This window comes from Triturus cristatus, chromosome 3_2 (assembly GCF_964204655.1).
Source record: "Triturus cristatus chromosome 3_2, aTriCri1.1, whole genome shotgun sequence".
Taxonomy (NCBI): Eukaryota; Metazoa; Chordata; class Amphibia; order Caudata; family Salamandridae; genus Triturus; species Triturus cristatus.
This window is the reverse complement of record NC_140584.1, coordinates 410,299,018-410,322,323: the sequence shown is the minus strand read 5'-3', so window position 1 is coordinate 410,322,323 and position 23,306 is coordinate 410,299,018. Positions and strand designations below refer to the sequence as shown.

General features: G+C 46.8%; 1 protein-coding gene across 2 annotated transcripts in view; it reads left to right on the top strand.

Annotated features, from left to right (window-relative positions):
* LOC146857453 (protein argonaute-1) overlaps nucleotides 1-23,306 on the top strand; it is a 278,878-nt gene that overhangs the window by 221,980 nt on the left and 33,592 nt on the right. For both annotated transcript variants that reach the window (XM_085647973.1, XM_085647974.1), the window contains exon 13: nucleotides 3,553-3,712. In XM_085647973.1, the coding sequence (XP_085504099.1) occupies nucleotides 3,553-3,712 (160 nt within the window). The remainder of the gene's footprint in view (nucleotides 1-3,552; nucleotides 3,713-23,306) is intronic.

Here is a 23,306-nt window from a genome sequence, read left to right as displayed (position 1 = left end):
CCACAACAGCGACTAGTCGGCCTTGCTCAGTCTAAGGGCTTTAGTGGACACACATCTGAAAATACCTGTGTTCGGCTTTCTGTACTAACTGCAAGCAAGGCACCCACCCCAACTACTCCCAGGCCCCCAGGAAAGTCCTCCTCCCCATCAGCATTGAAGGAGATCTCTGGTGGCGCTCCACCTCCCTCATCCCCTTCTATGGAGTTCATAGGGCTAGTTAGGGGCACTCAGACTCCTTAGTATGGGGTGCGCGGCGTCTCGTACCTGTGGCAGATAAGGGCTGTGCCCATGCCAGCCCTATAAGCATCGCGACCAGCAGCAGCCACAGTCCTGCTGGGGTGCCCATGAAAATGTCAAGCTGAATATGATGATCCGCGTGTAAACAAAGGGGCGTGCTGTCGGCCGTCAAAGTGCCTAAAGACCAGTCTAGAAACTGTGACTGAGAAGAGCAGCATCCCACAAGTGATGTGTGCGGTGGCGGCCAACATTGGGAAACCAAAAATAAAGTGAAAGCGTGCAGTAAATTAAAAGGAAAAGCAGCTGCCGTTACTCAAGAGCAGCGTCCCGCGAGTGGTGCGTGCAGCGGCTGATATTCAGAAACAAATAAAAATGAAAGTGTAAGCACGCACTTTGCACAGAATATTAAAAAAAAAATAGGAAAGTGAAAGCGCACCATGCGCGTTGTTCCTGCCTGCAGTCTGAAAAACTCATTGAAGAAAGTAACGACAGCTGTGAAGCAAACGATACAGTCTGGGTGGGCGGGGCCTGAAGGAGACGGGGCGGTCGCCAAAAAGCCTCTTTCAATCGGCGCCCAGCATTTAGCATAAAGGATGACGCGTGCCAATGAAAGGCATGGGCGGAGGTTCGAGCCCACTTCCGAAAGCAACCTGAGGACAATAGATCTCGCAGAGCGAAGAGCGCATGCGCTGCGATGCTAGGCGAGACCTAAAAAACGGAATGAAAGGTTTTCGTTTAATTTTTTAAGGGCAGGCATTGGTCCTGCCCTTAAAAAATATTTTCCCATTCATTCCCAAAGGGTAAGGGGTCCCCTGGGGACCCCTTCCCGTTTGTGAAAGCTTTACCACCTACTTGAAGTAGGAAAATTGTGACTGTTTTGCGACCACAATTGCGGTTGCAAAACAGTCATACATAGGGCTCAGGCTCGCTATTAGGAAGGGACGCCCTTGAAACGCCCCTTCCTAATTAGCGAGTCACAAATAAATTGTGACTCGCCAATTAGGGTTTGTACATGGCCCTTAGGTATTTTTGCATGCGCAAACGGGTTGCAAACCCATTGGCGCATGTAAAAATACTTCGTACATCTGGCCCCTAGTTTCTCAACACCATGTCACTTCGAATGTGCTCACAGTTTCTCCAAATTCTAAAGAACTTGTTTTTTGCATCTTCATTTCTGTGGCACGTTTGTGCTTTGTAAGTTCAGGAACCAAGAATGATTATTTTTGAAGACTTGGCATACCCATGATCCTGACTGGGATCTTTAGAATTTGGAGTGATTGTGGGCATATTCGTAGCAACATGGAGCCCTGAAGAAGCGGTGTTTTTACCGCAAAACACGTGTTGGCTGTACATGCACTGTTTTCTTATGAACTATGACTAACAAGAATTTTGTGAACCATTGTGACAAATTGTATGTTAGGATTTTTTTCAATATGATCTATTAGAATTTGGGTCAGAATATTATCTTTTACCAAACAAGAAGAATACATGTTAATTAAGGTTAAGAGGTATTACCTTGTTGGTTGTGTTAAATACAATACTACTCCCCACACGTCTATAATTGTGTTATTAATTTTTCAGATCAGAGGGGAAACTGGCCTAGTGGGTGGAATGTACAGGGCCAGGTGTTCATTGATCCCTAGATTTGAAAGGTAATACCAGGCCAGGCATTCCTTCCATCACTTTGTTGTTTGATGCAACAGACACTTATGCAGGCCCCCATTTTTAACATCTCAGTAGTTAATTTTGCAATTCTGTATAGGAGAGTGTTCTGTTAATACAAACTGCACCATTGCCACACAGAGTGAAAAAACATTGTACATGCACATGGATATTAGTGTAAACTGAAAGATTGGGATTCTTTAGGTCTCGTCTAAGACAGCGCATGTGCTGTCTGCTGTGAGACATGCTAGCTTACAGTGTGTTGAGCCTGCTTATTGCTTACGATTGGTTGGCTTTATCGTCACTCTCATTTGCTTCTTATTCATCAGCTTCCACAAGCTTTCCTTCCTCCTCTGTTAAATGTACCTCCACTTGAGCATGGACCCATTACTTATTGTCTTTCCACGGCTCCCTTTTCAGGCACATCTAGTAGTCAATGCATTTGTTCAATATCTCACCCATAGTTACATTTCTGCTGGTCAAACCTTCAGGAATTCAACAGCGGGAAAGTGTATGGTATTTACCAAACCATGGGGATTTTGGTGTAGTAAACACTAAAATGTGAATGATATTCCCTCAAAACACGTGATATGTGTTATTTTTCATATCCTATAAATAACTAACCCTGCAGAATCATTATTTATGAGGAGCTATAAATAGCACATAGATCCAGACAAACTCTGAATCGAAGCCTTGCAACGCAGAATGCACAGGGACAGAGATTCCTACTTAGATTATTTTCTTCTGTTATTGGGTTTGAGGTGTTTACTAGTGCTCCGAGAACAAAACTACACACCAGTAACTTTTTTAGCACTGACGAGCGATAGATGATTTCAGGGCATTGGTGTTTTGGTTTCTGCATAAGGTACCTGTGATTCTGTTTTCTGGTATAAGCTGCTTTGAGCTTTAAATGTGTTCTGATAGAAAATGCTTGCATGCAAGTGTAAACTGTCCTCAAGTAAAGTGCTCTGGCACCCATTGGGTCTTAATTGCATAACATAAAACTACACATAAAAAGAAATAATAAAGTATAGACTGTAATTTATTGGAATGTTGTAGGTAGGAGAAAACAGGCTGCAGAGCTTTGCATTGGTCAATCATTTTCAGCTTGGTCCAGTTTTTTCCACTAGTAATACTTGGATTAGCCCGATTTATAACTTCTCTCAATTTTATGCAGAGAAAGGAACCGTAGCACAGTGAGATAAATGATTTGCTTGAGGTTGCTTAGTTTGGGTAATTGGCATTAGGAATCTGAACTCCAGTTGTTTCATACCCTACCCATCCTTCCACGGCTCCTCGTCTGCTGCTGGGAAATCATATCACATTCAGCTGTAAGTAATTAGATATTTCAATGGGCTGAACAGCCGCCCAGAGACATGTAGGTTAAAAATCCAGCAAGTCTGCATCAGTCTTTCACTCTCCCAAGGTCAACAAGGTAAATATCTCTGAGATGCAGAATATCAATTATTTCCGCGCCTAGAGTCCATTTTGGTTATCATTTGCACTATGTAAAAACAGGTTTTAATGCTTTTAGCTTCTGTTGTTGTCTTCTTACAGGAGAAGAGCTGTGAGGTATGGTGACATTCTGCACATCATCATTTTGTGTAAATTGACAAAAGACCCTCATCTTACTTTTTCTGTTTGTTTTCTTAGCTGAAGTAAAGCGAGTTGGGGATACCCTGCTTGGCATGGCCACACAATGTGTACAGGTGAAGAATGTGGTAAAGACCTCTCCCCAGACCCTTTCTAACCTCTGCCTCAAGATCAACGTTAAACTGGGTGGAATTAACAACATTCTCGTACCTCACCAACGGTACGTTTTAGATGGTTACGCATAGACAACATCAAACCACAAGTCTGTACTGCATGTATGTGTAACTTCCCTTTTCAAATTCTCTCTTCTGCTGGAATCTGCAAACATTGTGCTATGTTTTAGTTTTCTCCATCAAATCTTTTACCTTCGTGATGCTAATAATGACATCTAATTTATGCAATTTCGTTCACAGTGTAAGCAAATATTCTAATTTGTCTTTTGAGTGCCAGCTAACCAAAACTGCACGTTTTTATTAAGCTGAACGCCGAGATTTACGCATGGTTGGAGTACTCGACCGACCGATTACGGATGCTTGTTACATTTTTTTCATCTTTACACACTGTGGATGGAATTCTATAATCGTGATGTGTTATATTAACAGTCCAGATTGGGATTACTACGGCCATCTACTTCGTATTAATTCTAGTGACGATTAAGCCCTGATGAAGCCCTGTCCTTCATAAAAAAGCGGACAAAACACGTGTTGGCATGAATCTGTGGCATGATGCTGTTATATGTTATTAAGAATTCTGCACAAAGGGACTGTCAAAAAGAACATGAAATATAATGGCTGAATAAAAGACATTGGAAATCTACGCACTTTACGGACTTGTATTTGATTTTGGAGTGCTTGGAGCATACACGTAAAGTGTGAGGAAAAGACTTTGTCTACTTTCCTTTGAGGAAGATTTGGTGGCTCTACCTTCTCCTTGAACATCCTATGTAAACGTGTACTTGTAGTTGGGACAATTGTAGACCATATCGGAGTGTGCGCCACTTCCCCAAGTCACCATCATTATTGGAACGCTTTTATTAATCTAATGTTGTTGATTTGGAACCCCTGTAAAGGAATTTTCGGTGCTGACTCTGCATGAGGATGAAACTTCCTCACTTATTCTCGAGAGTGGATGTCTGTGTTTGTTTGCTGGGTAGGCCATTTGTCCTATATAAGCTGGTAAAGTTGCTATGCATAAGGTTATAAGAAGTCTCTCTAAACCCACGCTCCTCAAATCAGGGGTTTGTAAAAGCTGCATTGCCTATAATCTTGCTGTTGTGCTCTCTGCTGATGCACTGTCCACACTTCCTTCTAGAAGCTGTGCATGCTCCTAGACTCACATTGAAGACTGCCACAGTACGTGTCAGATCCCTGATGCACGGTTCGGGAAATTGATTTGCTGATACTCTGCAATTGTGGAAGATTATCTATATGGTGCCTAACCTTCATTAAGGAACCTAGCAGCTAGCAGCATTAGGTCTGTTCCCACGCAGGACATGGGCCTCCATCAGCTATAATCCACTCCTACAAAGCTTAAAAAAGGAGATGTTCAAATTGATCATCTCTGTCTGTACACACCACATGTGGAGTGCCTCAAGGACAACCATGTAAGTAATGCCCTTTACCTACTCCTTGGACAATGTGGCAAAGATCCCAAATAGTCACATGAATCCAGAAGACACTGAAATCCACTTACAACAGGACAAAAGGACTAAATATTCTCTTTAAAACACTGATTTGATAAAGAAAGTTCAGAACTTATTTATGCTTGTTCCCAAGACTGAAATATTTCTATTCGGACCAAGAAAGATCTGCCATACACTTACAAATGCCCAGCAATCATATGCTTCCCCCATAGCTCAAGCTGTGGAACATGGGCGTGTTTTCCATATGGCTTTATCTTTTTGCTGCAGTCAGTCGTGTGATAAAAAATGTATTGTCTTCCGCAGGGGATCGTAACCATCCTGCATTGCATCTGCACACAAGGCTGCCCTTTTATTGACATATCCATGTCCCTCTTTGGATGTTCAAGTGTGATCTTTGCATGCCTGCTTGCCTTGACTGCAATTAAACCTTGGAGAGTGCAGTACAAAGCAACCTGTCTCCTGTTCATTCAGAAGACCTCTGACTATATCACCACAGCTGTGAAAGCTCACAGAGGGAGTCCATAACAAAGAGTCTGTAGGAAACTGGGTTTTTGTTGCAGTTGTCCCCCACTAGCTACTAGATGCTGCTTTCCAACACTGACAGTGCCCTGAAGCCTGCTAATCAGAACTCATTGCCAGTGTCCTTTTCTTTAAAACAAAGTATGTCTAATTGTTTTACAGTTGGCACAGGACTTTAGCAACCCTATAAGTCCCTAGTAAATGGTACCCCTGGTACCTAGGGCTTGGGTACCAAAGAGGGTCCCTAAGGGCTGCAGCATATCTTATGGCACTCGAGTGACCCACACACAAATTCCACACAGACTGCTAGTGCAGGCTGTGTGACATGGTGCAAACCATGAAGTGAAAACATGACATGACACACTCCTGTGTGCCATGCCAAAGACACTACATTTGATATAAGTAAGTCACCCCTACAGCATGCTTTGGAGCCCTAAGGCAGGGTGCGTTATATTTTATGTGAGGACATATCTGCATGAGCAGACATGCCCCTGTGATGTCTAAACCTGTTACTAGATATTGCAAGTGAACAGGGAAGCCATCTTAAGGTATGTCCTGGGCACTGATCAAAATGGTTTACCCAGCTACATAATGGTTTTACTGAAACATGGTGTTTGACACCTCGTAATAATAAACGTACACTGATTCCAGTGATGGATTTATTAATACTAGCACCCAGATGGTACCTTAGAGGCACCCCTGAACTCTACTAGTCCTCTAGTGTGCTGGCTGGTCCTGTCCAGCATGCCACCTCAGACGAGTTTCTGAACCCCGTGGAAGTGAGAGGCCTGCACTGGCAGAAGGGGTTTACACCTCCTCCAGCAGGAAGGCTAATACATCAGCATATCATGGCCTGGGCCTTGATATGCCTCTGCTGTCTTTGATATGCAAGCCTGGCTTACCCCAGACTGGAGGATGCCACACCCTGCCCTGAGGCAGGACAGGCCGGAAATTAGAGAGTCAGGAGGTGCGTTACCACCATGCTGGACACACTTTTAGGGTGGGCAGCCTGAAGTGAACACAAAAGAAAGAATTCCACCATCTTGTGTGTGGTGAAATTAGGAACTCTGGAACAGGGTGATACCCACTTTCCACAGGAAGTGGTCATCTATGGGTTGTAGTGACCTCAAGAGTAAGTAGCCCATTAGCTAATACCCTTCACTCCCCTTAACGCCCCTAAAGTGGGTATTTAGGTGGCCCCCTGACACCAGGAAATCAGACTCGTCTGCCTAAAGAAGAAAGAAGGACAAAACGAGTCTACAACATGAGGAGCAGCAACTGATTTGGCACCAAGCCTGCCTGCTGTCCCCGACAATTTCACAGACCCAACTCATTCAGAAAGCGGTGTAACCTTCCAAAGCTGCGGATGACTCACCCATGTCTTCAACTGGCCTGCAACATCTCCCTTGGATCAGAGAAGCTGCTTCCCTGCACTTTTGCAGGCACCAAAAAGACCGACACAAGAGCTTCTGCAGCGTGACCCCGCAAGACAAAATTGCACTGCACACAAGCCCCCCAGCCCAAGTTTCGGTGAACTGATTATGCCCCTGAGGCGCAGAGACCCTTAAGAGCTGAGCCCCATTTTGGGTTTAGCCAGACTGAGCCCCCAGTCCCCGTCTGCAGCTTCTTTCTACAGGACAGCAGGAACCGTGAGAGCCACTGGACTGCACCGACCCGATGCCTGAAAGCACGATTGCACCCGAGCCGCACAGCTTGAGTAGCAGTGGACCAACAGGGCCCACTGGGTCCTGAGACACTCCACAGCTGAACGCTCCCTTCGGGTTTAGCCGGACTTGTCTCCCAGTCCCCGCCTGCAGCCTGTTTTTTCAGGCCACCAAAAACCATGAGTGCCTACCACAGTGCGACCCTGCCAGAGAAAGCACTGCTGCACACAAGCCCCCCAACCCGAGTTTCAGTGGGCAAATGTTGTCTCTACATGCCCGAGACCCTCAAGGACTGAGCCCACCTGTGGGTTTGCCTGGACTGGTCCCCCAGTCCTTACTTGCAGCCTATTTTGAACTGGACCATTCCCCATTGAGTTAAACAGGGCACACACACCTGTGCACCCGGATGCCCCAGATCCAACCGAGGAGACCTGTTGGTGCTGCCTTGGACCTTGCCCCATACTTATCTTAAATCCAGAAGAATAGTCCTGTAAGTCGCTGCTAAGTACCTATATGCAGTAGATGTTTCTGTCTTATTGAATAACATTACCGCTTTAACTATACGAATGCAAGTGTATTTCTGTATACTGCACAACAGTGAAATCTCAAAACAAAGTACCTACCTTATTACGAAGTTCTTGGTGTTTAAAATATATATAAAATGAGTGCTATTTTTAGGTCTCGCCTAGGCAGCACATGTGCTGACTCTTATACACATGCTGTATCTACTCTGTGGGCTTTCACCACGCCCATCGCTTTTCATTCATTCAGCTGAGTGCCTTTCAAAATTCCTTTAATTTCTGTGGTGAGTTGGTTACATTTGTTCCTCCTTTTGGTGTGTTGTTCCCGCCAATGGTGACTGGCTCTCCAGGACCACCACGCGTACAGATGTGGTATAGGACAAAAGAGGACGGAAGCGCATAAATGTGTACTTCTGCCATGCGTGACATCATTGGGGTGCGCTTACAGGTTCTTCTGTACTTGCGCATTGCCACTGCTGTTGAGGGATTTGTGTTTGTTGTTTCTTGTTTGTTTTAGCAGACTGTTTACTTCGGCCATTCCTAAAGTCATGCAGGTGCGCTTATAGGGTTGCCACCGCTGTTGGGTGATATGTGCTTTTAGTGTTTCTTGTTTGTTTAACAGACTTTAATATGCTCTATCCTCATTTAAACTTTTGTAGGCTGGGCTTGTTTAGTTTTTCTTTTGGTAGGTCATGCACTTTTTTGGGGCTTTTTTTCAAGGGGGAGTTTGCGTTTTTTGCATTTCAGACCTGGCAACACCAGTGGCAAGGTGAGATGCAATTGTGGTGCCTGTGCCTTTAAAGTGAGCACTGAATGTCCATGGGATGGTTCACCAGCCCCCTCCGCCAGCTGAACCGATGTCCCCTTGTAGAGCCTGCATCTGCTGCACGCCCTGCTATTGTTGTTAGGGTGGCTTCAGCCTGTAGCCGGTAAGAAACTGTAGTCTGTATCTGCGTTGAGGGAGGGAAGGTAATAGAGGCAGAATTACAGAGTGTATTATTTTTTATTCAGAGTCCTCCAATTGATGGTTAAACCTGCAGCATCCCTCCCATATCCCCTTGCTGTTGCCTTTTTTTATTTTTCAGTAGCACTACACAAGTGCATATGATTTGACAGTTCTATTCTTGTGTGCTTCCCCTAAAGACCCAACATCCCCCTGTCCAACGCTCCGTGTTGCTATTCTTTACATTTCACCCAGAATTTGTGTGCTTGCTCCCTCGTCTGCTTTCCCACTTAACCCACCACCCCCCTGAGCTCCTTTCTTTCGGCTCATGTGCTTTCCCCTCTGTATGAAGCTGGCTCTTTATGTGATATATCAATAATATATTATATATTGTGTAAAGACTCCAGGGGTTCCCATTCCCCTACTAGTGGACAGGGCTTGCTATGCAATGCCAAAGTGCACTGTTCGGGGGTAGTGTGGTCGAGCAATCTTAGTCTTAACACAGAGGAGTGTAAGACATTTGCAAATATACACAATGATTAATAAATGACAGCACGACTCAAAAAGGAAATCAACACCAATTTATAAAAATAACAAGTTTCTTTATGTATGTTCAGGCATCTGAGAAAAATAGTTCAGGTGAGTACGTTTTTAAATATAAATTCTTTTTACTTCAAAAAGTAGACATAGTGCAACTTCTTCAATGTTATCCTATGGAAGGAAGAACAGGTTCTGCAAACAGGTACAGTACATCCACTTACAGGACCAATCTCCAGAAGTTACGGTGAGTGGTGGGCAAGGTCCAAGGCAGCACCAACAGTACACCACCAGTGGCACGAGGGCGGGAGCCCAATGCGTTTCAATGGGGATCGGTCCATATAAAAAGAGGCTGCCGGCTCTGTCTAGGAAGCCAGTCAGACTGAACCAGCAAGTGGGCTCATGGCCTTGCGATGCTCGGAAGGAAGCCTTTGGTTCTCTTCTCCAGGGTCCAAGGGGAAATGGGTGCAGAGGTGGCCTTAGGAGTCAGGTTTTTCCTTACCGAAGCATTTGCGGTAGAGGGAGCCTGCGTGCAGAGGCTGCAGGCGATATCGGGGAGTCCGGGAGGTGTGAAACCACGATGGACTTGAGCTTTGGAGGGCTGGTAACCTAGTTGGAACCATTGGTCCACTTCAACTCGGGCCGGTGGCGACGGGTGCAATGGTGGCTTTAGGTGTCGGGTTTTGGCAGTTCCACAGGCCTCAGTGTCTTCTTTTTGGAGTTTCTGCTGAACAGGTCCGCTTTTCACAGGAGTTCTTGAGTCTTTTTCAAAGACAGGCAATCCTCCCAAGTTTCTGGAGTGACAGCGGCAAGACAAGTCAACTTTGGCACAGTTTTCGACAAGGGCTGCAGACATGCCAGCGGGCCAAGTCAGGTGCTCTCTTTCGTCTTTTGCAGCTCTTTGGTGTCCTCTCTCTTCTTAGGTCATCAGGATCAACTTTTCTGCACCCCTAAATACTGAATCTAGGGGCGTTAGGGGAGTCTAGGGTAGTCGCCAATGGACTACGGACCTTTGGGGTCACTATTAACCCTACATGACCACTTCCTGTGGGAAGCCAGCATAGCCCTGTACAAGAATTCTTAGGTATGCCATTACAAAGAAGGCTACCTCTGAAAATTCGTCCACTTTAGGGGTGGTACTAGCCTGGGAGTGGCACGCCTACCTGATTAGGTCATTTTCCCTCATGTCCAGGTGCCAAGTGGGCTCTGGATGGGGGGTTTGGAGGGTGGCTTCCTCTCCTGTGAGGCGACCCAGATTCGCATTCCAAAGGTGGCAGCTCCTATGAGCTCGCCAGTCCAAGGAGGATAATCAGCAGGGCATCCTGTGGGAGTGGGTGTTTCACCATCTTACAAACAGGTTTTTGTTCGTGACCTCCTGAGAGCAAAAGCTCTCACTCTAGGAGGTCAGAAACGTGTCTCGGGTGGCAGGCTAGCAGAATCCAGTCAGCAAGCATACAAGAGGCTGGTAGGTTTTCAGGGGGCACCTCTAAGTTGCACTCTGAGTGCATGTTTTGATAAATCCAACACTTGCATCAACGTGGGTTTATCAAGATTAGATGTTTGGTACTAAACATCCCTACTTTCAGTGAAGCCATCATGTATCTGGGGAACTTGTTTGCATCAGTGTCCATTACATGGTTTAAGATGGCTTCTCTGGTCACTTGCACTGGCAGCAATAGGACTGATCTGCACAAGGGCATATCTGCTCCTGCCAATATGTCCTCACATATAATATTAATCACCCTCCCTTAGCACTGTCCGGCCTACTGTAGGGATGAAAAATATCATATGCAGTGGTAGGGGACATGGCGCAGAGTAATGTGTGACATGTCATGTTTTTACTTTTGTCTGCACCAAGACATGCAGCCTGCAATGGCATCCATACATTTGCTTGGTGAGGGGTCCCCTAGGGTGGCACAATTCGTGCTGTAGCCCTTAGGGGACCTTCTTTAGTGCCTCAGGCTCTAAGTACCAGCGTACCATTTACTAGGAACTTACAGAGGGTGTTAAAGGTTTTGCCAATTGGAGGAACAATTGTACAGATTTGGGAAATAGCTCTGGCACTGAGGACCAGGTTAGCAGGAACCCAGTGCACTTTCAGTCACATCATTTCACATCATGTACCAGGCAAAAAGGGAGGGGCAACCATGTCAAAAAGGGGCACTTTCATACACCTCCCCTGAAATTCTCCAGACCCCACAGCGCTGCTTTCTGTGTTACACTTAATACACCATTGCAGGACGCCATTTCTGCATGACTTCTGACGGGTTCGCTCTGTAGTCACTTTAGACTTCTGTGCTTAAAAACACTGAAAAAATGTGTACATCTTTCTAAGTAACTTTATCTTGTACAATGTTGATGGTATACTTTATCAATGCACGTCCTCACATTTTTTGCGGTTACGTTTTGGTGGCTGAGTGGGGGCGATGTACCTGCAGCGCTTATAAAAAAAATAAGCACATGCTTGCTGAGAAAGTGGTTTATTTATTTATGGAGTGTCTCAAAGTGCTGATTAAAAAAACACACAGTCTATTTGCTTTTTTTGAAGCAAAACCGGTCGTTCCTATAACTCCCATTTCCTTTTTTTGTTGTTGCAGTTTTATATATATCGCTTACAACGAAGAAGGTTAACACGGGTAAAATGTTATTTTTGTTTGCAGTTGTATAGAGCGCTTACAATGAAGAAGGCTAGCATGGGTGAATTGTGCATACATTACAGAAGCAATAATACATTGCTCAATTGAATTTGAAAAAGCAGCAAAATGTTCGGAGCTCTTTACACGAATAACTCTCTACCACGGGAATACCGGTTCCTGGACAGATAATTGAAATTTCGAAAGGCAATCAAAACGTGGCTTTTTAAGGAATACCTCTAACTTCTGTCCAGCCTCAACCTGCACCCTGTCTCTTAGCGCTAGGAAGCCCCACGGCAGCTATGCGCTCTACAAGTCACAAGTAATAATAACAGTTACATTGCACAAGGTGAAGTGCATAGTGAGATTTATTGATTTGCCCAGAATCACAGTATGTTGAGCTGACGCAGAGACTCAAACTTGGTTCCCCAGGTTCTAAGTCGGCAGTTGTGGGTGTGATACCACATCCTCTCCGCTTATGCCAGGTCTAACAATATGGGCAGTGGTAGACTCTCATATGACGCAGGAAAATGTATGTAAAAAATTCAGATGGAAAAGATAAAATGATGGTTTGAGTCTTGTAATTAAAGCTGTACTTTTAATGCTGTCACTGCTTGCAGCTTTAAGACTTCTGGTGAGAAAAACGTACAGCGCTCACTAGTAGTAAAAGACACATTGACGGTCTTCCCTATGCAATAGCTATTGGGTTTGTCAATGTGTTTTAGCCATTGACAAAGCCAATAGCTCTTGCGAAAGCGAGACCTATTGGCTTTGTCAGTGCTTGTTGTAAATTGGTGTGGATCTCCCTATTGAGTGTGTGCATCATTTATTGAGTGTGTGTGTGTGTGTGTGTGTGTGTGTGTGTGTGCGTGTCTGTGTGTGTGTCTGTGTCAAATATCTAATACTCGTCTCTGATAAGCCTAAGGCTTCTGGACCACACTACACTAATTAGAGCACCTTGGGATTGCTAGAGCAAGTCCCAGGCTACTTATAAGGGATACCGTGACTCTTACACTGCATACCTCTTTTTGGTATACTATTTAAAGCGCCAGCTTCCTACACAGTCGTACTGTTTCAGTGTGCTCCCCATAGGTCACAACGCGTTTATTGTTAAGAACCTGGATATTTGAACAACCTGTTGTCCATTTATTCAATGTATTTAATGCAGGGGCGGCTCCTCCATGTGGGCAGAGGAATGTCGCCCCATTGCTTTCTCGCACTGCCAAAAGCAGTAACAAAAAGCAGAAGGGTTTGGTTGGGGCTGGGCGGGTGGCGGTCCTGCAGCAGGGCAGGGCAGGGGTGGCTAGCCCAATGTTGTGGGCCCTGAATGTTTGGTCGACCAAACCAGTCATGCGCACTCTGCCATTTTCTCCGCAGCCTACATGGAGAAAAGGGCCTCCCCAGTGGCACCTGGCTGGACACGGTCCTCACCAATCGCAACGCTGCCATTGCAGTGTTGTGATTGGCTTAGGGGAGGGGAGGGAGGCTGCCTGCTTCCTGCGAGGAGCAGAGACGGCACGGGACCGAATCGGGCTGGCTAAGGTAAGTTATTATTTTAAATTAAACCTCCTCCCCCGCCTTCGACCCGCGAGTCATGCCGGCCACGACTGATTTAATGTATTGCTGTTTAAAAAATAACACTATATAAACAATTAAGTTAACACACAGTTCTCTCTCAGGGTATCCCCATTGATAGTCATAAGCACTGAATAGTCCCACCCATGTGCGGGATTCCGAAGCACTTTTTCCTAGTATGTAGGAAGTTAGCTCTCTATGTAGTGTACCAAAATAAGATGCACCGTGTAGAGAGTCAAGGTAACCCTTACTAGTGTACGGGCTTGCTTTAATGATCCCAAGGTGCTCTATTTGTGGTAGTGTGGTCGAGCAGCCTTAGGCTTATCAGAGGGGAGTGTTTAGCATTTGCAGCACTAACAGAGTCAATAAATGAGACACATCCTCAATAAGGAAATCCAACACCAATTTATAAAAAAAATGACATGGCTTTTTATATTAATTTAGACACCAAAATCTTCTAGATCAGGTAAGTACTTTTCGAGTCAGCAATTTTCAGAAACAGAGAAAATGCAGCTGTCATATTTTTTTTTTTAACCATATTTTATTGCCATTTAATTCTTCTTATCACAAGCAGTACTTTATGACAAATTAGTTCTTGACTTATAGGATAATTGGTCTGTGAACAATTGCAACTCCTTGAACTCAAGAAAAAATAGAACTGTTCCCGCCTCCCCCTTTCCCCCCTGGGTTGCATTGAAACACGTAATATGTTGTGGCAGCCTGTTAGTGGCTGCATAAAGATGTGTGGCTCAGCGGCCATGCAGAGTGGTAGCCGGGATTGTGTGTGTTAAATTTGGTGTTCTCCTAAGCCATTGCCTTGGGCCGCCTCAGCTGCTCTAGGGAGCCTCCCTCTTCCGTGTTATCCTGTCCAGAGGCTATCAATTCTTCCACTAAGGTTTCCCAGGCTTTTGCCCTGTCCATCTTGCCAATCCCCTGACTGGCTTCCCTAAACAGTAGCCTGCTTTCTGCACCTGCCCACTTTTCTAATTCTCTTCTCCAGGTGGTGGTCAGTGGCCCTCTTGGGGCCTTCCAGTTCTTAGCTATCTCCCTCTTGGCTAGGACGTAAGCAAGGTCCTGAAACTTCCCCGTCACCTTATTCTTGGCCGTATGTGGGAACCATCCCAAGAGGAAGTGCTCTGGTGCTTGTGGTAGCTCCTTATCAATCAAGTCGCCTTTAACCTGTCTTATGTCTCACCAGAAAGTCTGCAGTAGGGGGCAGTCCCAAAACATGTGGACTATGTGTGCCTCCCTCTCCCCACATCTCGGGCAGGCTGCTGCTTCCGCACCAAAGTACTTCCTAATGCGGGCCGGCGTTAAATAGGCTCTATGCAAGACATAATAGTTAATCAATTTAAAACGTGCGTTCCTGGACGCTTTGGGTACGCGCTCTAGAATTTTTTCCCAGTCCTTCTCTGGTATTTGCTTATCGAGGTCCTCTTCCCATTGGAGCTTTAGGCAGTACAAAGGCCTCCGCGCATCTGTCTGTATGGCCTTGTATAGGCAGGACACTGTTTTAATTGGACACTGTTTTAATTCTACCCGCTGAGAGCGCCACATATCTGCACCCCGCCAATGCTCGCGGCTCCGTGCCCCCGCCCCTCCAATGTTCCCTAATCTTGCAAGTCAAGGCCCTGTGCTTCAGGAAGTGACCCCCAGGGAGGTCAAATATAACCTGCAGGTCCTCGAAGGGTAAGAGTGCGGAGTCTCTGTACAGGTCACCCATGTCTCTCAGTCCCGCTTCTACCCAGTCCTCTAGCCCTGCCCAGTGCTCTCCCTGGGGAAGATACCGCAACATTGTCAGCTGTATGTCAGGAGAATAGGAAGCCACAGCGCCCACCTTCCTCAGGTATCTGGACCAACAGCGCATTATCACCTTGAAAGCATTAGTGTCCGATTGCGCGGTACGGCTGACTCGTAAAAGGATTTTTGCTAAGTTGGCAGTATCAGGCGCGTCTGGGCAGCACTCCCTGTCAGTATTGCAGTCTGCCGCTAGCCATTGGATCAGCCAGTATAGCTGTGCAGCTAGGTAATAGCTCTCAAGGTCAGGCACCGCTAGTCCCCCCCTCTGCTGTAGGGCGACGCAGTGTTGACAGTGCAGTGCAACTCTCCGTCTACCTGTGCCTCAAAGAAAGGAAGTAACCATGGAGTCCAGGTCCTTAAACATCCCCCGTGGGATCCACACTGGCAGTGTCCTGAAGTAGTAGAGGAGGCGCGACAACGTTATCATCTTTAGGACCGCCACCCTTCCAGCAACGGAAAGCGGGAGTGTGCTCCAGAAACCCATTGCCGCTTTCGCCGCCTTCACTGCTTTGCCTACATTACCCTCCAAGAGGTCCGCTGCGTCATGATAAATTTGTACACCCAGGTATTGTAGACATCTAGGTTCCCAACGCAGGCGCTCCAAAGTAAGCGGTGAAGGGATGTCCGAGGTTAGCGGAAACAAACTGGATTTTTGCCAGTTAACCTGGATTCCAGATACAGTGCCAAATCGGGCCAGCATAGTGCGTGCCCCGTGGAGTTCGCCCGCAGTATCACGCTAGAAGATCGTCTGCATATAATGCTATCAGATGTCGGCCCGCTGATGTCTTTAGACCTCTATAGTCCTGGCCGCTTCTGGCTCTAAACGCCAGCGGCTCCATGGCCAGAGCAAACAAGAGGGGGGAAAGGGGGCAACCCTGCCTTGTTCCTCTCTCCACCCCCAGCTTAGGTGAGATGACTCTACCAGTGCGCACCCGGGCTGAAGGGGCTGTGTACAGGAGCTGCACCCATTTCAGCAATCCCTCCCCCAGGTCCATCCTGGCCAGGACTACATACAGATATTGCCACTCCAGGCTGTCAAATGCCTTCTCTATGTCCACTGCGAGCACTGCTGCCTCCTGCTTATTGTACCCGTCAGAGTCCATGACCGCTAGAAGGCGTCTGATGTTCGTAGCAGTGTGACGCCCTGGGATAAATCCCACCTGGTCAGGGTGAACAAGATGAGGCATATGTGGCAGTAATCGGGTCGCAAGGATCTTACTCAAGATTTTATAGTCCATATTCAACATGAACAACGGTCTGTAGGCCGTGTAGTCAAGGGGTTCCTTCCCTGGTTTAGGTATGGGGATAATAAGGGCCTCCCTGGTGCTGTCAGGTAGCTGCCCCAGTTCTCGAGCCCTCTGGTACATTGCGGTCAGGCGAGGGGTCACCTCTTCTGTGTATGTTGTGAAAAATTCGGCGGGCAGGCTATCTGTACCCGGCGTTTTATTACGCACCATTCCCTTGATGGCCACCCGAATCTCCCGCTGTGTGATATCCGCCCCTAGGAGCTCTGCAATTTCTGGGGTCAGGCGTGTCAGTGGTAGATCAGCCAGGTAGTCCCCCATGTCCGCCAGCTCGCATGTATACGTTTTGGTATAAAGTGAGGTGTAGTAGCGTGCAAAAACCTTGTTAATCTTATGCTGGGCAAAGTGTCTGATCCCCCATTCATCCTCTAATTCTACTTGGGGGGAGCCGGAATCGTCAGCCATGCCCGGAGCGATCCAGACTTGTCCCTTTCAGCAAGGGTGCCCTCCAGGTATTTTTTATAGTCCAAAGCTCCTGAGCCTCTCCGTTTGTTTCGCTGCCTCCTCTTTGGCGTCCAGGAGCGCTCTTTGGAGCTCCGGATGTCCCGGTCTCCTGCGTTCCACTTCCCGGAGAACCGACTCTGCCCCCTCTACTTCCCTCATAATGATCTTCCTGACTCCTGTGGCACGTGTAATGCACTGGCCCCGCAAGACCACCTTGAAGGCGTCCCATTCTGTGGTTAGGGGTGCCGTTGTTCCAGTGTTGAGTCGGAAATATTCCACTATCTCACCCCTGATCTCCTCCCGAAAGACCGGCTCCTCCAGTGTGTCTGGTCTAAGTTGCCACGTGGGGCTTGCCGCTGGCGGGTATGCCCACTTCAGGGACAGAATCAGCAGATTATGGTCCGAAATGGTGCGGGCCAGATACTCTGCTGACGTAACCTGTTGTTGAACGTCTACTGAGCACAACAAAGCATCTAGGCGTGCGTGCACCTCGTGAACCGCCGAAAAAAAGGAGTAGTCTTTGGTTCAGGGTTCAGGGTTTGCCACGCATCCAAAAGTCCCCAGCTCTGTCTCCAAGTGTTGAACGTGTGGGAAACACGCGCCGCCTGGGAGGTTGGCAACGGGGGTGGGATCAGTCCAGAAGCACGTCGTCTACACTGTTAAAGTCGACCCCCACAATCACAGTACCTACAAGATATTGTGCTAATTTATGGCTTAGCGTCACAAAGAATGCGGGCTGATCTACATTAGGGGCGTATATACTAATCATGGTTATGTCTCGGCCCTCCAGTCTTCCCTTGATGGCCACATAACGGCCCTCCGGATCGATCATTAATCGGAGCAATTGGAACGGGACTCCCGCCTGGACCCACACTAACGCCCCTCGCACATAGGCCGAGTAAGTCGTGTAGAAGAGCTGCCCCCTCCACCTCTTGTGTAATGTCTGCCCTTCCTTTTGTGTTAGGTGCGTTTCTTGTAAAAGGGCTATCTGGGCTCCTCGGTGTTTGATATATGAGAGGACTTTATGGCGTTTAGACATATTGTGCATGCCCCTGATATTCCAGGTCATGTATTTGTAATGTCGTTTGTCAGCCATCGCCAAGTATTACCATAATCTGGGCCCCTCCCAGGCTGGGCAGCACCCACCACACCCGTCTCTCGTTTGGGACCACATGATATCCAATGTTCTTCAACCCAGTGTTACCCCCCGAACCCAACAACAAACTTGCCCCTGAACTCCCAAACCCCAGGATAAGTAGGAAAAAACAACCCCCGTCCAAACCAGTTTAGAAAGTTTACAAGTGACTGCTTGTAGGGTAATCAGTCAGTTCCAGAGGGTGGCCGGCCGGTGAAGCTCTCCCAGTCTCGGAAGCCGCCATCGTTCTCCTCACCTGCGGCGGACTGCCCCTCAGCCCTTCCCCCTTAATTACCTCAGTACCTGTATGCAACAGCAGGGGTGTCCCGCCACTCTCATGGTCTGCGTGACCTAGGACGCCAGATCTCACCGTCAGATGATGCCATCCGCTGTCTGCGGTGTGACACTCGGGATCGGTTAACTCGGGATCTGGTTCGACGTCCAGACGTGCATGCAAGACTCAAACCTTCAGACCAGCCAGATTAATTCGCTGACATCTTCACGACCACTTGAGTGTTTAACGGTGTCGGTAAACAGACACAAGAGTAGTTTTGCCACACAGAGGCTCTTTTGAGATTTAAATAACCTACAGATTAAGACGGGAGCTTTTTGACAATCAACTGAATTTCTTTGACTACAATATACTGATTAGTTACGAATTTAGGACGTCCCGCTTGATTTTCAGTGGATAAAATAACCCGCAGTGATTTGAGGGGTCAACCTTGTAAATAAAATTGTCCTGAGGATGGTCTTGGTAAAGAAAACCTAAAGACCGAAACGTCGACAATCACACTGTTTTCCAGAGAAATGGCTATATATTGTTGTGAAAAAGTGTTGGATCAATTTGAAAGTGAAGGCATCAAATATTGAAATATTTCCTTTCACTGTATTTAATTGTTGTAATTTGAAGTACCCTTTTTTGAACTAGAAATATAAATTCAATTTTTATATATACACCCGCTTGTTTCTCCTCCTTTTGGTTTATTGAATTTATTGTATTCAGGTTAATATGTGATGATTCACTCACACCTTATTCAATCCTGATTCTGACAAACTAAGCTGATTTAAGTATTGAAAAAGTGATAATTAATAAATTTGTAGGTATATAACTGCCCTACCTTTAATTAAGAATCGAAATTATACAAATTATTTACCAAACAAATCCCTTGAAGGCACCTTTCTACCTGTTTATTCATATTTGCCCGAGCCCTCAAGGGTATATTGGGTTGTCCACTGCACTTACCTTGCCATCTTGGATCGGCGCTCGGCCGCGCTGGTTGCCGGCAACCTCTGGCGATTTTCGGCTGCGTGGAGGGCTTGCATCGCCACCAGAACACTCCAGCTGTGTCCTCTATTGCGGGGGATCGCTGTGGGGCACCGTGCCCTAGAAAGGGGTTCAGGATGGCCTCCGATGGCGGCTGGCCAAAGGGGAGCTCGCGAACTGCGCTGCTCACTCCATCGGCGCCAAGCCACGCCCCCCATGCAACTGTCATATTTGCGGCATAACTCTTGAATGTGGTAATGTTATCTTATGGGAGAAACATACACTGCGTACGGTCATTTGCCAACAACTTACAGGACCCTTCTTCTGAACTTAAGGTAAGTAGGGGCTAAGGTCCAATAAAGGCCCAAGAGTTCAAGTTTACCTGCCCTGGGGTGTCCGGGCTCTGAGATGCTTTTCGCGTTGATAGCCTCAAACACTACACATTGAAGGCAATGGGGAACTGTACCTACAAAGAAAGGCTGCAAGTGGGGACTGGAGGACCAGACCAGCCAGACCCAAAGAGGGGCTCGGCTCTTGAGGATCTCAGGACCCCAGAGATACCATCATTCAATGAACTCTGGCTGGGGGGCTCAGGTTCATAGGTGGTTTGTTCGGCCAGTCGGCAAGTTTGAGGCTCTCACAGTTCTTGGTGCACCTGGAGAAGAGGGAGAAGAAACACAGCAAGATGACTTCTGGCATGGAGCTGGCCTCTGTTGAAGGCCCCCGACGTGCAGGTCGGTTTTGGCGGCAGTGGTGTTCGGACTGAACACAAACCAGCCTTGGTACTTGCAGCAGGCTCTGGTACCCCGGGCATTAGTGCAGGGAGCCTCCGGTGTGGATCAGTAGCTTGAAGACTGGATGGATCGATGGGGTTGACCTCATGGACACTCAGTGACCTCCTGGGCGCTACTGCATTGGTGGTCCCGGTGGGCAGCAGGTTGGTGAACTGGACTGCGCAGTCTGTGCCTGCAGGTTGCAGGGAATTGGCTCCTCCACGTCAAAGGAGATGCTGGCTGGTTGTCGAAGTGCTGGCAGCCCTCCAAGGCTTTTGGAGAATACACAGCTGCAGGACGAGTCCGGTCTTTGCAATTGTTGGGACAGGAGCAGGCAGGCAGGGTTTGGTGCCAACTCCAGAGCTTGTCCGCAGTTCTTGCATTCTTCGTCTCTTCTTTGTCCTCCTCCTTCTTTAGTCAGGTGAATCTGAGTTCTTGGTGTCACAGAATTTAGGGGGGTTAAGGGGAGTGAAGGGTAGTAGCCAATGGTCTATTTACCCTAGGGTCATTATACCCCTATATGACCGCTTCCTGTGGGGAGTGGGCCTAAACCTGTCCCAGAGTTCCTAATTCCACCAAAAACAAGATGGTGGAACCCTTCTTTCGTGGATCACATCAAGTAGCTCACATTAGGGGTGTGACTACCCTGTAGGTGCAACACGTCTACTTACATAACTCATTTTCCGCCTGTCCTGTTGTCAAATGGGCCTCAGGGCAGTGGGTGGCATCTCCCAGCTCTGGGGGAAGCCGGGCTCGATTATCAAAGGCGGGAGGGGTTATGACGCGCCTGGCTTTGATATGCTTAATCTCTGACCATCCTGCTGGAAGAGGTGTGAACACCTTTCTCCGAGCAAGCATTGTTTCTGGCCTCAGAGAGCGTGGGCTCTCACCTGCAGGGGGTCAGAAACTCATCTGTGGTGGTAGGCTGGTTGATACCAGTCAGGCAGCACACTGGACTTTGTAGGTTTTTCAGGGGGCACCTCTAAGGTGTCCTCTGGGTGCATGTCATAATAAATCTTGTGCTGGCAACATACAGATTTATTAGGCCAAGGTGTTTGATATCAAACACCAGTATTTTCAGTGAAGCCATCATGTAGCTGGGTATCTCATGATGACCAGTGCCTAATATATGTCTTAAGATGACTTCCCTGAGCACTTGCAATATGTAGTAATTGACCTAGACATCACTGGGCATATCTGCTCATGCAGATGTGTCCTCACATATACTATAATGCACCCTGCCTTAAGGCTCTAAGGCCTGCTGTAGGAGTGACTTACATATAGTGTGCCATGTCATGTTTTCAGAATGGTTTGTACCATTTCATACAGCCTGCAATGGCAGTCTGCATGTAATTTGTGTGTGGGTCCCTGAGGGTGTCATAAGACATGCTGCACCCCTTAGGGACCCTCTTTAGTACCTCTGCCCTAGCTACCAGCGGTACCATTTACTAGGGACTTAATGGGGGTACCAAAGTCCTTGCCAATTGGGTTACAATCAGATTTTAACTTATTTTAGGGGAAAGAGCACTGGCACTGAGGTCTGGTTAGCAGGCCTCAGTGTACTGTCAGAGTTGAAAACCAGTACATAGTAGTCAAATATAATTTAAAACTTTATTTCGGTCATCAGGCCATAAAAAGTACAAAGTGCTTGAATACATTATTTACATTGTTACATAAAAGAATTTTTAAGATAATGAATTGGTTCATAGAGGCCTTATACAAGATTAAGTTATAAATAACCATTTAAAACCTGTACAAGTAAAAACATTTAACATGTGTAGTGGGAGTAATGACAGCAAAAGCCACTAGTGTCCCTACGTCCGTGGCATCAGGGCCTGCTATGCTATCTAATTTTCCCATAAGCAGGTCCAAGGTCCCTATCTTTGTTACTTGATAAACCTAATAGGAATCATACTTTTAAAACTAACTATTGCGGTAGCAAATGGGGCCGTTGTGTCTTTTTCCTGATTCCCCACATTTGGCCTATGAATTTTGCGAGTGCGCAGGCAAACAATGGTCTTGCATCAGATTTTTCCATGCGCAGAGCCGCACCATGCTCTCTAGTTCCCAGCTGCTTGCAGACAGGTGTTAACCACCTGCTGCTTGGGCGGGAGTACACTTGGCAGGCAAAAAGGACATGTGCAGTTGATTCAATAGGAGTAGGGCAGCTTGGTCAACACTTAGATTGTACTGTGTTGCAAGACCAAGTACATGTGAAGGTACTTAGTGGGAGTGTGCCAAGTCTGAACTGAATATATAGTTTTCTATCAGATGGTGACTGAGTTAGGTCAAGGTAGCCCTCCAGAGATCTAGTCGTTTTAAAATCAACAAATTCTGCTGTTTGCCTGCCCATCCTGGTGTTCCTAGTTTCATTCTGGGCTACCCAAGCCCAATACATAGCTTTCACTTGTTTCATAGAGGGCAGCTCTTGGAGGTTAATGCTATCCCACTGGCCCTTTACCCTAATGTTTTCGAGTAAGCGTTTGATGTTTTTGATCCAGCCTATCTTGTTAAATACATCCAGGGAGCTGACTTAATCTAATGCTATGGCAAAGGAGGACAGTTCAGGAGTCGTTTTTAGCCTCTGCCAAAAGAGCAGTGGGCGTAGTTTTGGTAAGGCTACGATATGTTTACAGCCCATATCCAACTTGAGGGGATAAAGCGGTGTGCTCGGAGGGAGTGACACTTGATTTCTTAGGAACTTGTTCTCCGACCCGGATGGATCAACCAATCTTTCGAAGACCAATAGCTCGGCCCCATATAAGGCACAGCTCATTGCCTTCGATTTATATATCTCAAGGGCTGGTGCAACGGGTTTGGTGTATGAACAGCAATGTTCCTTCTTTAAGTTTGCCTTGGTTAGCTGCAGCTTCCATAACTTATCTTCGGATAATTTAATACAATGATATTCAAAGCTACCCACCCTCTCAAGCAGAACATTGTTTAGGGTTGGTCGCCCTTTGTATGATTTGTGGGGATTCAGCGTCATGTACTTTGTTTCAGTAGTGTTAATTTCTAGCCCTCTCATGTTGCAAAAAACCTTAAATTGATTTAGCAGCG